This window comes from Martes martes, assembly GCF_963455335.1.
Source record: "Martes martes genome assembly, chromosome: 3".
NCBI lineage: Eukaryota > Metazoa > Chordata > Mammalia > Carnivora > Mustelidae > Martes > Martes martes.
Window position 1 is genome coordinate 122,861,915 of NC_137890.1, and position 12,540 is coordinate 122,874,454.

Genomic DNA, 12,540 nt, shown 5'->3' on the forward strand with positions numbered 1-12,540 from the left:
TAGAATAAGCTTGTGGAAGGAGGCAGAGATGTTTAGAAACAGACACTGATTCACTGCATCTAGTCAGTTAGCATTAACTTCTAATGTAAGGTAGGACTTCATTTTCCTGAAGAGCCTCCTATCAATGACCTGCTTCTGGCTTCCATTTCAAATACCCTTGCCATTTCTTACAGAGCGGCTCATCCCACCAAGTTTCACTAAAAAACTCTCAGAGACCGTTGAAGAAACAGAAGGGAATTCTTTCAGACTCGAGGGCCGTGTTGCCGGTTCCCAGCCTATAACAGTTGCATGGTACAAGAATAATATAGAGATACACCCAACGGCTAACTGTGAGATCACATTCAAGAACAACACACTCCTGCTACACGTCAAGAAGGCGGGCATGGGCGATGCTGGTTTGTACACATGCAAAGTGTCAAATGACGCAGGCTCTGCTCTGTGCACGTCTTCCATTGTCATCAAAGGTGAGTCATCGCCGTGGTCCCCAGCCCCCGCCAGTGTTCTTCTTACTGCCTGTTAGCTAGGCCTGTGCATTTCTTCTGACTTGTGCATTTCTTCTTTAACTCTGTTGGCCAGGTAGGTTCTTAAAAAACATGGAGTCTAGGATCACCAACAAATCCCCGTGTAAATTTTGACGCTGCCAAGACTTTTCCAATAGCGTCCTGTTGACGGGAGGCCTTACCAGTAACATAAACAGTTGATTTTATATTCTTACAATACAGTGAACTGGAGAAAAGAATACATCCGTATCAAAGAGGGAACCACGCCGTTCCAACCCATGTTGTTTAAGGGCTGACTGTAAATATACATGATGTCACTGGCTGGCCATAATTCCACATATATTTATTTGAAATACATACTATTTGTAATTACATGCCCAGCAAAGTAGGTGTTCTGTAATAAATGGACTAAAATCTTAGCATGTGAATCATATCCCAAAATTCTCTCAGGCAGTTAGCAGTCTAAGTCTACTTGGAAATTCATGCCTCAGTAATATATAAATTTTTATGAAGCATGTGTATTTTGAAAAATTCTTAAAATTTCGTCATGGAAAACTGCGTTAGCTTTGCCACTTAGAAGTTATATCACATTCTGAAACACTCTCTTTTCTATTTCTAAAGGGTTATTTTTTGACATATCCTACCCAAAGCTTCTAGCCTGTAAATGAATGTTAATCCCAGACAAGAGTAAAATTTGTTCAAGGGGGAAAAAAAAAAAGATGAGAGGAAAGATGTTGCATATTATTATGGAGGATGTATTTATGTATACAGTCCTAACTTGAGGGAAAGAAATAGACTATCTTTTAAGGAGATCCTTTTTTCTGGTCCTCTGACCATAAAATGGCTTCATCCAGATGATTATGGCGCAGATTCATCAAAATCACTTTACAAGCCAACTTTCTTAGAGCAGCTTGGAGTTTGATTACCAGCTCTGAAGTGATATAGTTGGCCATTTCAGGGCGCAGACATGGGTAATATGTTAATGCCACTAATGGGCTTGTGTCTTTGAGTTGTCTTAACTTAAAAGACACTCATTTTATAGAATTTAAGTGCATTTAGTTTTAAAATATATTTAATAAAACAAAAAATATATCCTTAACGGTGGTTTATATTCATGATTTATATCCCTGGTGGTTTTGCCATTGAGTAGATGAGTACTTTCTATCGCATTCTGAGGCTATTTCTTCATAGAATTTTTTTTTTTTTAAAGAGTAGGTATTGCAAGTTTTAATCATTAACAGTCATGACTGTTGCCTTATGTTTATATCTAGTTCTCAGGATCATTGAATAAAGCCATTACATAATATTGAGTTGTACGCGCCCTTCCTACCATGTTACCTGTATATTCCTTATTGGTTTTCAGTTAAACACTGAGCTTCAACTGCTATTTCCCTTGGGCAAAGATGAGATTTTAAATGCTACTGTAGCTGCATTTCATAGCTAACGATGAAAACCAGGGAAAATCACATATTACGATGTGGGTTCACAGATTACTCAAATGTTGGCTTTCTTTCCCAGAGGGCGCAAGAACTGCTGCTCTAGATGAGCAGAATTCCCCAGGAGGCCCTTCCTTTTTAGGGCGCAGCAAAAATACAGCTATATGCATGTTCAGGGGAATCAGCAGTGTGCTGTACAGCACCGAGGTTTATGGGAACTGCCAGTTGCCATGTTTGCAGTGTTTAGTCAGGACATGGAGCTTGCACGATCTTTGGTCAACAGGGCATCCTCTGTTTGCTTGTTTTTCAACCTTTATCTTCCTTAAAAACTCCAACAAATGCAACTACTGCCTTCAGAGAGGAATCAGTCTTGATTCGGTTACTGATTCCGTTCATTACCCGTTAGAGGCAAAACTGGTTTCTTTTCTGGAATTTCAAACCTTTTTGCCTTTATGTTCCTTTTAAGCAAAGCTATCTTTGTAATTCCAGAACCAAAGAAGCCCCCTGTGTTTGATCAGCACCTTACTCCAGTAACAGCGAGTGAAGGAGAATTTGTGCAGCTCAGCTGCCACGTGCGGGGATCGGAACCCATCAGGGTCCAGTGGCTGAAGGCTGGAAGGGAAGTAAAGCCCTCAGACAGATGCAGCTTCAGCTTTGCTAACGGGACTGCCATGCTGGAACTGAAGGATGTGGCAAAAGCAGATTCGGGAGATTATGTGTGCAAAGCTTCGAATGTGGCTGGAAGCGACACTTCAAAAGCCAAAGTGACCGTGAAAGGTACAGATACCTCAAAAGTAGCATTCCAGTTAAGCCAATGACCGCTCCTATTGATTTGCGTATTACAACTTAAGTAAGAATAGAATTCATTTTTCAGAAATATCAATTAGTGCTCCCTTGCAATTTATAGCCTCCTTGTTATAACTGAAGTATTAGATAATTGAGTAGGAATAATTTTGATACACATTGTCTGACATTACCCCCAGTTCATCATCCTATTTCTCGTACCTCTTCCCACCATATCCAAGAAGGTGTAACTAAGGTCCAAAGATGATCTATGATAATGTGACATGAGGGAATCTAATGTCATAGTCCTGGAGGAAATCGATCAAATAAAGCCAAGCCTAGAAATATGAAATTGGACACTGCTCTTACGATTGTAGTTCATCGGGGGCACCTGGGTGGCTCAGTGGTTTAAGCCTCTGCCTTCAGCTCAGGTCATGATCTCAGGGTCCTGGGATGGAGTCCCGCATTGAGCTCTCTGATCAACAGGGAGCCTGCTTCCCCTCTCTCTCTGCCTGCCTCTCTGCCTACTTGTGATCTCTGTCTGTCAAATAAATAAATAAAATCTTTAAAAAAATTATAAAAAAAAAAACTATTGGAGTTCAACCTGCATGTGAAAGCTACAAATAGTTATAAATGCCTATAAAACTGCTTTATCTTCAGTAATCCACTCTCATACGTAGTGAGTCCTGGAGTGAATGATATCTTTGACACTGCCAAATGCCTAAAGCTCATTTTACAAAGGAATTATTTATTCCACTTTTAAGGTAACTGTGATAATAAAACATGTAAATGTTTTTCAGACAAACCAGCTGCAGTCCCAGCAGCTAAGAAAGCGGCCGTAGACGGGAAACTCTTCTTCGTGTCAGAACCTCAGAGTATCAGAGTGGTAGAAAGTAAGTACTTCATGAACGGTACATTACCTTCATTGACTTTGTATGGTTTTACCGCCGATTTAATTTTGGAAGAGCTGATTTGGGAAAATCAAAGTTTTTTATTCATTTGCTTTCATTCTTCCTTAGAAACCACCGCAACATTTATTGCAAAAGTTGGAGGTGATCCAATCCCAAATGTTAAATGGACAAAAGGGAAATGGAGGCAACTGAACCAGGGGGGTCGCATTCTTATCCATCAGAAAGGCGATGAAGCAAAGTTGGAGATTAGAGACACCACAAAGACCGATTCTGGATTGTATCGGTGTGTCGCATTTAATAAACACGGTGAAATCGAAAGTAACGTTAACCTACAGGTGGATGAAAGGAAGAAACAGGAGAAGATTGAAGGAGATCTCAGAGCAATGCTGAAAAAGTAAGTTCAATTAAAACACACACACGTGGTCATTTTACAGTCACAAAAGAGATCTCTCAAGAGGCATGGACCATCCCTTCCAAGATTCTGATGATAAATGAACATAAGCACACAGACATTCTCACAGAAACGTATAAGCAAACACCCAGTAATTGGGCATAGGTTAGCAGTTCGTGAAGATCAGATTCTGAATGATCATGAGGAAGTTTTGAGAATGAAGTGAGTTTTTATTAAAATTTTAGACAAGGAATTGGCCTACGGAGAAATCTGTATCTGTCTCAATATGAAATTTTTGTTTCTATGTATTATTTCTCATGTTCTGAATTCTTTTCTAGATCAACACTTGAAACATTTCCCTAATTACCAATACTTTCAACACAAATTATGTTTCAATATAGTCGATTATTAATCAACATTTGCCTTCCACACATCTTTCCCATGACACATGATGTTACCCTTATTAATGCTTTTCCAGTGTTGTTGCTTTTCCTTTTAATTATTTCATTTGGTTGTAAAATTTACAAACATTCCAAATACTTTCTTAAATTCTTCGATTAAATTTCTGTGCTTTCTTAGAATGGTCTAATCTTTACTTCATCACCAAATCCACTTTTTTTTTATTGTTAATGCAGTAAAACTAATATTTCTTAAACAAAGGACATAGCACTATGCCTTTGTGAGGGGGGAAAAAAGCCTTATTGATATTTATAATCTTTAAATGATGATAGGCAATTCAAAATAAGTAGAAGACAGGTGATTCATGTTTATTTCTGATTTCATTCAGGACTCCGGTCCTAAAGAAAGGAGCTGGAGAAGAAGAGGAAATCGATATCATGGAACTTCTCAAAAATGTTGATCCTAAAGAATATGAAAAATATGCCCGCATGTATGGAATCACTGACTTCCGAGGTCTTCTTCAAGCATTTGAACTGCTAAAGCAAAGTCAGGAAGAAGAGACACATAGATTGGTATGATCTTTTGTAAATAGCATCATCTTAAAAATTAACATTTGAAACATCTAATAGATAGCCTTTGAACTTCCAGAACCCTACAGCTGTGTGAGGTCATTTAATATAACCTAAGCACCATCAGTAATGGAAGCTGAACATAATCATGCATCCTCCAATTCACTTTTTTCCCCATATATAATACTTCTACGTTTTTCCTTCTCAGGAAATCGAGGAAATAGAGAAGTCAGAGAAGGATGAAAAGGAATTTGAGGAACTTGTATCATTTATTCAGCAAAGGTTGTCACAGACAGAGGTAAAGTGAATCATGAAGATAATACAGTGAACAATCTGTTACTGGGAATTAGAAGGGAAGGAGTGACTAATGTGTGTTAATTCTTTATTCTCCTAGCCTGTCACTCTGATCAAGGACATTGAGAATCAGACAGTTTTGAAAGATGATGATGCTGTGTTCGAAATTGACATTAAGATTAATTATCCAGAAATCAAACTTTCATGGTACAAAGGGACTGAAAAACTGGAGCCCAGTGATAAATTTGAAATAAGTATTGATGGTGATCGACATACACTCAGAGTCAAAAACTGTCAACTTAAAGATCAGGGCAATTATAGGCTGGTGTGTGGTCCACACATCGCTAGTGCTAAACTAACTGTAATCGGTAAGTAGAAAGCATTTTATTTAAAAAAAAAAAAAAAAGCAACGTGTGAGATTCATTTACTGTTGAGCACATCTGCATGTATATTAAACAAAATGTTTTCTGTGTCATACCTACAGAGCCTGCCTGGGAACGGCATCTTCAGGATGTTACTTTGAAAGAAGGCCAGACTTGCACCATGACATGCCAGTTTTCCGTGCCAAACGTAAAATCTGAATGGTTCAGAAATGGCAGAATCCTTAAGCCTCAGGCTAGACATAAGACAGAAGTGGAGCACAAAGTCCATAAGCTGACCATTGCTGATGTTCGAGCAGAAGACCAGGGCCAGTACACCTGCAAATATGAAGATCTTGAAACTTCAGCAGAGCTCAGAATCGAAGGTGGGTGAATGGCCACAGCTGGGGTTATTCGTGCAAAAGTCAATGGCAAATGTAGTACAGGACCCCTCCCGCGGCCACCCTGCCATTACACGTATTCCAAAGTGCCCGTGTGTTTTCCTTTTCCAGCACACGCTCCCAGCATTCACTCACATCTCAAGACGCACACTAAATCAAGAGACATGTTCACACAAGCGCTGGACCTTTTGCATGGTTTTTTTCTTTCACCAAAGGCAGATTTCAGTCCAAACAAAGACATGACTAACAATTACTTGAGTTCCATAATTCTGTTAAATTCAATCATTCCTTGTAATTTTACTAAATTGCATAATTCTCACCTCTGTGATTCTCATTGTAAGATAGAGATCTTGGAAATGACTAGATTTTATAGCTATTGCTAAAAGATCTTGGCTATATCTAATAGATCTAAAAAAATCTTTTTTGTCTATAGAAATTAATTTGTGTGAGATTAACTTGTCTGAAGCTTATTAGATAAAATTAACAATGTCATATGTGATTAGCAACTCTTTTTCAAAATAATTATTTCATGCAAGGATTATATTCCAACCTTCTAAATCTCTGAAGTAAAGGGAAATCTCAGGATATAGGACCAATAATATTTATTTTCTAATTCTTTGATCTTTGAATCTACTTGTCTGAAACTTATTAGATAAAATTAACAATGTCATATGTGATTAGCAGCTCTTTTTCAAAATAATTATTTCATGTGAGGATTATATTCCAACCTTCTAAATCTCTGAGATAAAGGGAAATCTCAGGATTTAGGAGCAATAATATTTATTTTCTAATCCTTTGATCATATGCACTGTTTGAAGACACCCTTGGACTGTATTAAGCAACATTTTAGTTATAATGATGTTTCAACATAGTGGTGGGTGCCCATTTATAGTTGTTAAAATATAATTAGATGACTTATTTACACAAACATTTCAACTTCTCGGGCTTGCTTTAAATGGATATCAATGCCTGGTTTTATTTTAAAGGTCAGAAAATTTTAGTAGGTTTCCATGTGAAGGATCCAGTTGAAACTACTACTCATTTTTTACATAATTGCATTCTTATATGATCCTTCAAAAAAAAGAAAAGACTCACCAGAGTATTTATGATGACTGAGATGTTCTTGATACAGTTAGACACTGAATTCCAGACATCTAGGTAAAATTTTACAAAAGGACCCTCTACTGCAGCCCATTCCCCTACTAAATACCCTTGCCATTCATTCCCAGTGTTGGGGGTGGGGTGAGCCCTTCGTACATGGCCACAGGTGCTTACAAAGCAGGTTTCAGAACTCTCAGAATGAACCATCTGAAATTGAGAAATTCAGATTTCCTCTTGAGTTTAAAGTTTCACAAGGAAAGTTATGGCATACTAGATAATAAACAATTCTAGGTCCTGAATAGGAAAATTCTCTAACAGAGGAAAGAATTTCAGAGGTGAATAAGTTACAGAGGAAAATGAAGTTTATGTTCCTTTTATTTTGAAGTCCCAATTTCACTAACGTTTTTAAAGTTTAATTTGACTTTTGGGTCTTAAGCCCCTTTGACTCTTGCTTTTGTGCAAATGTTTTAAGGACTCCCGTGGATTTCTTACTCTTTGCTACGTTGGTCCTGAATAAATACACTTAAGTATGGGGATAATTTCTTGTTACTGATGCAAAACAGAGCACTTTCTTTTTTCTATATTTTCAGCCTGTGTAATTTTTCCAGCTGGATACACAGGTGGAGGCTTTGGATATCTGAGGGGAAAGCACAGTGGAAAAATTTCCTCCCCGTACAATCTCACTTTGACTCTTCTTTGTACTTAAACAGCTGAACCGATTCAGTTTACGAAGCGCATACAGAACATTGTGGTGAGCGAGCATCAGTCTGCCACCTTCGAATGCGAAGTGTCCTTTGATGACGCCATCGTAACGTGGTACAAAGGACCAACGGAATTGACTGAGAGCCAGAAGTACAACTTCAGGAACGATGGTCGCTGCCATTATATGACCATCCACAATGTGACCCCAGATGATGAAGGTAATTTAGTGGACAGCATCCCTGTGAATATATAATTTAAATCTTGTCTGTTTTACGTATTTCTACCCTAACTTACACTCTGTAATTCTATGTAGAATACTTTTTTTAGGAAAGAGAATGATAAATAAGTCCATACTGTATTTAAATAAAGAAGTGTTATTTATAGACGTACCAGGAAATAAAAGTTTGATGATTCTTCTTAGGTGTCTATTCAGTAATTGCTCGACTGGAACCGAGAGGTGAAGCAAGAAGCACAGCAGAGCTGTACTTAACGACTAAAGGTCAGAGAACACCCCCATTTAAGCCACATTGCAATCCCTGAAACAGTCCTGCCCAGATGACTCTAAATACAAAAATGTCATTTTTTTTCTTTTGCAGAAATTAAGCTTGAGATGAAGCCTCCTGGTAAGTTAAAAAATAAATAAATAAATAAAAATAAAACGAAAAGTCAAACCTTGCTCAAATATATTCAGCAGAATTTTGTAAATGATAGAAGCCAAACTGAAATGTCTAAAAATATTCTTTAGGTTTTTCAGTAAGATCTTATTCAGTAAAATGATTTTCAGGAAATAATATAACTGTTAGGCTTTGCGAGCTTGGGAAATGAAAGATAGGAAGGTCTCATCCAGCTGATATCTAGGATCATGCCAAAATTGTGTGGCCATAGAACAGAACCAGTTTTCACAGGGAATAAACATGCCTATGTGGTTGTATACAAAAGAATCCTAATATCTCTGTGTCTGTGTATTAGATTCTGCTGTTGGAAATGCCTGACAAGCACATCTTAGTTGTCTAATAAATATGTGTGGTCTCAGTGCCTTCCTGCTTACCATCAATTGTTCCTTTTCAGATATTCCTGACTCCAGAGTTCCAATCCCAACCATGCCTATCAGAGCAGTACCTCCAGAAGGTAAGACCCAGCACAACACCTGGGCTTGCAGCAACAATGTTCTGTACCACTAGGAAATTAGCGAGGCCAAACCATAGTAGAGAGCCAGAACACATCCTTGTGTGTCATAGTCTTCATTGTGTAATTAAAAATCAAAGCAAAAGAGTAGTAACAATTACAGGTATATGCTATTTTTATTTGCGCTGATTGACGAACTGGTACTATAACACCTTTGATTACTGAAAGGAACTCATAAGACTTTTCATTATACTTCACACAAAATAAGAAACCAAACCATGATGATGGCATTTCTATCCCTCAGAAATCCCTCCTGTGGTTGTTCCTCCTATTCCTCTGTTGCTACCATCACCTGAAGAAAAGAAACCACCAGCAAAACGCATTGAAGGTATTTTATGCTATCTACCTAAATGTCAAAATACGTAATCAACTGTAGCAGACCAGAACATGCTGTCTAATGCAGCATGTTGGCCCTCTAGTGGCCAACAGGTTAAATTGCCTTTCAAAATTATTTGCTCTAATGAAATGTGTAAGACAGGTGATTAAAACTCTGAAAATCATCAGACAAACCAAATGCAATGCTTAATTTCATCATGAAAGATATTTCATCTTGATGTAATCACTGAAACATGAATGGTGAATAGATTTCATGTTTCATATTTTAGATATTTTAGCTATATGTAACTACATATATAACAATAAAATAATAGAATTAACTTCTAGTGAAGCTTCTGGAAATAAACCATACTAGTTTATAGTCATGTTGCAAGTTACAGTGTCCTTTTTCCTCAATTACAAGGTTAACACCTTTTTAAAATTTGCTATTTTGTTACAAAAATGTGATTTAGAGTATCTTTGATATATTTGATTTTTTTTCTTATCTAAGGAATGAATTCACCAATAAGGAGCTCTTGAGCATGTCAAGCAATTTTCCTTTTCAAATATTTCAATAGATAAATTATACTCTTTGTTCCCCCAGCTGCTCAACTAAATCAATCAACAGACTACCTGGGACTTTCTAGAGTTCTGGGTAGTTAAGAATTGCTGTCAGAATTCTCCTTGCTTCAGGAAGAAATTCTGCATGTCAAAGCCAGATTTTTCCATAGTCGGATTTTTCTGTAGTAGTTTCCAGGATTTGGCGTGCTAGCACCCCAATATCTGCTATCTCTGGTGTCAAGAGCTTGAACTGGTGTTCAGCCAGCCTCAGGGGAAATACAGTGGGGAAAAAAAAAACTTCCAGTATTGTGACTAATACATCTCAATAACAAATAAAAGCATTTTTATAATTTATATGAAGACTTAAATATATTTCATTTACTTTTAATAGCGAGAGGAACAAGAATCAAAAATCATAAATTTCCACTTATATTTGTTGTCAGGAGTAACAATTTACCTTAATGAATGATTTAGTCTTTGAGCACTACTGGCAACATGGCTAAGTTTGACTACCCACTGGGGAACTTGGGAAATTAAATCATATTTTAAAAATTAAGAAGTGTTATTTATTCATGAATATTAAGAGCCACAATTCAAGTTATAAGTAAGGGCTGTGATCAAGGTATAATGTCAGCAACAACAAAGAAAATTTCCACAATATCATAGATAGGACTTCTAACTTTACTAATTCACTTGTTAGTCTTCATCCTGATAAATTCAAAGTGTTCTTATCTAAGTGAAACAAAGTGAAAATATGTACCTTTTCTATTTATGGTGTCACTTAGGTTCGTGTTCTGCATGTTTTGAAAACTGTAGGCAGGCATAAAATCAGTGAAGATGTAGAATCACCCTACATGTTCTATCTCCATCCAAAAACCATGTTCTGCATTCTAGCGCAAGACCTTTCTGAAACAGGTGTCTTGCAATTAGGTGGCAAGAGTCTCACTACCATCAAAACATATGAAAAAATAAAGTACTTCAATAAAACTTCTTTGTTTCCTGAAAGCATTTTACTTGCTTATGTCTGATATCTTATTTTTTAGTGACCAAAAAAGCTGTGAAGAAAGATACCAAAAAAATTGTTGTGAAGCCCAAAGAAGAACCTACAGGTATTATCATTAAATAATGAAAATTGAGTCTTACAGCTTTTCTCCAGGTTAACAGTTTTAAACCCCAAATAGTGAAGGGTGGAGGAAGGTAAGAGTTTGGATTCCCAAAATGGAGGCTCTGCCTTCACTCACTCTCACTGTCTTCTAGAACTCAGCCCTTGCTTTCTCTTTGTCAACTTTCTACTCTTTCCTTTTTTTTTCTCCCCATCCTCCTGTGCCTATGTCTGCCCATGGCACACAGTTGTAACACCAGAATGTTCTTGTTATCTCTGGAGGGCACTGCCTACCTGTCCCACAGCTGCTCTTGATCCGGTCCTACCGATAGACAACCAAGGACCAGTGCTAATTTCCATGAGCTGCTCCAGCCCAACTCTGAACCCTTCCTGGCTCACCTGAGTTGTCAATCCCTGTAGAAAAACAAAATGCTTTTTGAAGGAAGATTAGTTCAGTTACTTCCTTCTTTTTTTTTTTTTAAAAAGATTTTATTTATTTATTTGACAGATCACAGGTAGGCAGAGAGGCTGGCAGAGGGGGAAGCAGGCTCCCCACTGAGCAGAGAGCCAGATGCGGGGCTCTATCCCAGGACCCTGAGGTCATGACCTGAGCCGAAGGCAGACACTTAACGACTGAGCCATTCAGGCGCCTCCCCCCCTTTTTTAACTATATCCTGGAAGAGGGCTTGTTTTTTTTTTTTTTTTTTAAGATTTTATTTATTTATTTGACAGAGAGAGAGAGCACAAGCAGGGGAGCAGGAGGGGGAAAAGCAGGCTCCCCACTGAGCAGGGAGCCAGATGTAGGACTCAATCCCAGGACTCTGGGATCATGACCCAAGCCAAAGGCAGTCGCTTAATCAGTTGAGCCACCCAAGTGCTCCTGGAAGAGTTTTAAGAGGAAGATTAGATCTCTAAATTTAAGCAAATAGTTTCACATGCTTAACTAAGATCAGATCCCTCCTGAAAGGAGGAGGATCCAGGAGCACAAGACACCACTCCCAGAAACAATATGGCAGAAGAGGTCATTCATAAAGCACGGGTATTTCCTCAGCTTTACAGTTAACCATTGAAAAAATTAAACTTTATTTGTTAGCATTGGACTTACTGAATAGTCTCTTAATGCTTCATGTTGATTGAAATTGTTTTAAATCAACCTAAGCTAGAATCAAAGTTCAGCCTTTCCCCATTGTTGTTAATATGGCATTCCATCACAATGCTGGTGAGCTAAATCTGGAAATTATAAAGGCATTTGGTATGTGAGCAGTAGTCACAGATTGTACAAATGACTGACAGAGGTACACAGGATTAGTAAACATTAAATCATGCATCATCTGAAAATAAACATGTATTCTATTTTTTAAAATCCCAGAGGTTGACAAGAAACCCCCGCCTCCTACTGCCTTGATTCCAGCAAAAGGTAAATGAAAAGATTTGTTAAATGTTTTTGTATCTCTGAGATGTGCATCACTGCTTTGTATTCTTATTTTCAAATAGAAGGCTTCTAGCTAATTGTAAAGTTAAGGCATCTCCT

General features: G+C 37.7%; 1 protein-coding gene across 1 annotated transcript in view; it reads left to right on the forward strand.

The window, feature by feature from the left end:
• The window catches only part of TTN (titin), a 272,495-nt gene that overhangs the window by 97,830 nt on the left and 162,125 nt on the right, over nucleotides 1-12,540 (forward strand). Inside the window, exons 98-112 of the mRNA XM_080798480.1 lie at nucleotides 174-464; nucleotides 2,426-2,713; nucleotides 3,520-3,612; nucleotides 3,739-4,024; nucleotides 4,809-4,992; nucleotides 5,198-5,287; nucleotides 5,384-5,651; nucleotides 5,768-6,028; nucleotides 7,855-8,064; nucleotides 8,268-8,345; nucleotides 8,443-8,469; nucleotides 8,915-8,974; nucleotides 9,276-9,359; nucleotides 10,951-11,016; nucleotides 12,379-12,426. Of these exons, the coding sequence (XP_080654606.1) occupies nucleotides 174-464; nucleotides 2,426-2,713; nucleotides 3,520-3,612; nucleotides 3,739-4,024; nucleotides 4,809-4,992; nucleotides 5,198-5,287; nucleotides 5,384-5,651; nucleotides 5,768-6,028; nucleotides 7,855-8,064; nucleotides 8,268-8,345; nucleotides 8,443-8,469; nucleotides 8,915-8,974; nucleotides 9,276-9,359; nucleotides 10,951-11,016; nucleotides 12,379-12,426 (2,334 nt within the window). The remainder of the gene's footprint in view (nucleotides 1-173; nucleotides 465-2,425; nucleotides 2,714-3,519; nucleotides 3,613-3,738; nucleotides 4,025-4,808; nucleotides 4,993-5,197; nucleotides 5,288-5,383; nucleotides 5,652-5,767; nucleotides 6,029-7,854; nucleotides 8,065-8,267; nucleotides 8,346-8,442; nucleotides 8,470-8,914; nucleotides 8,975-9,275; nucleotides 9,360-10,950; nucleotides 11,017-12,378; nucleotides 12,427-12,540) is intronic.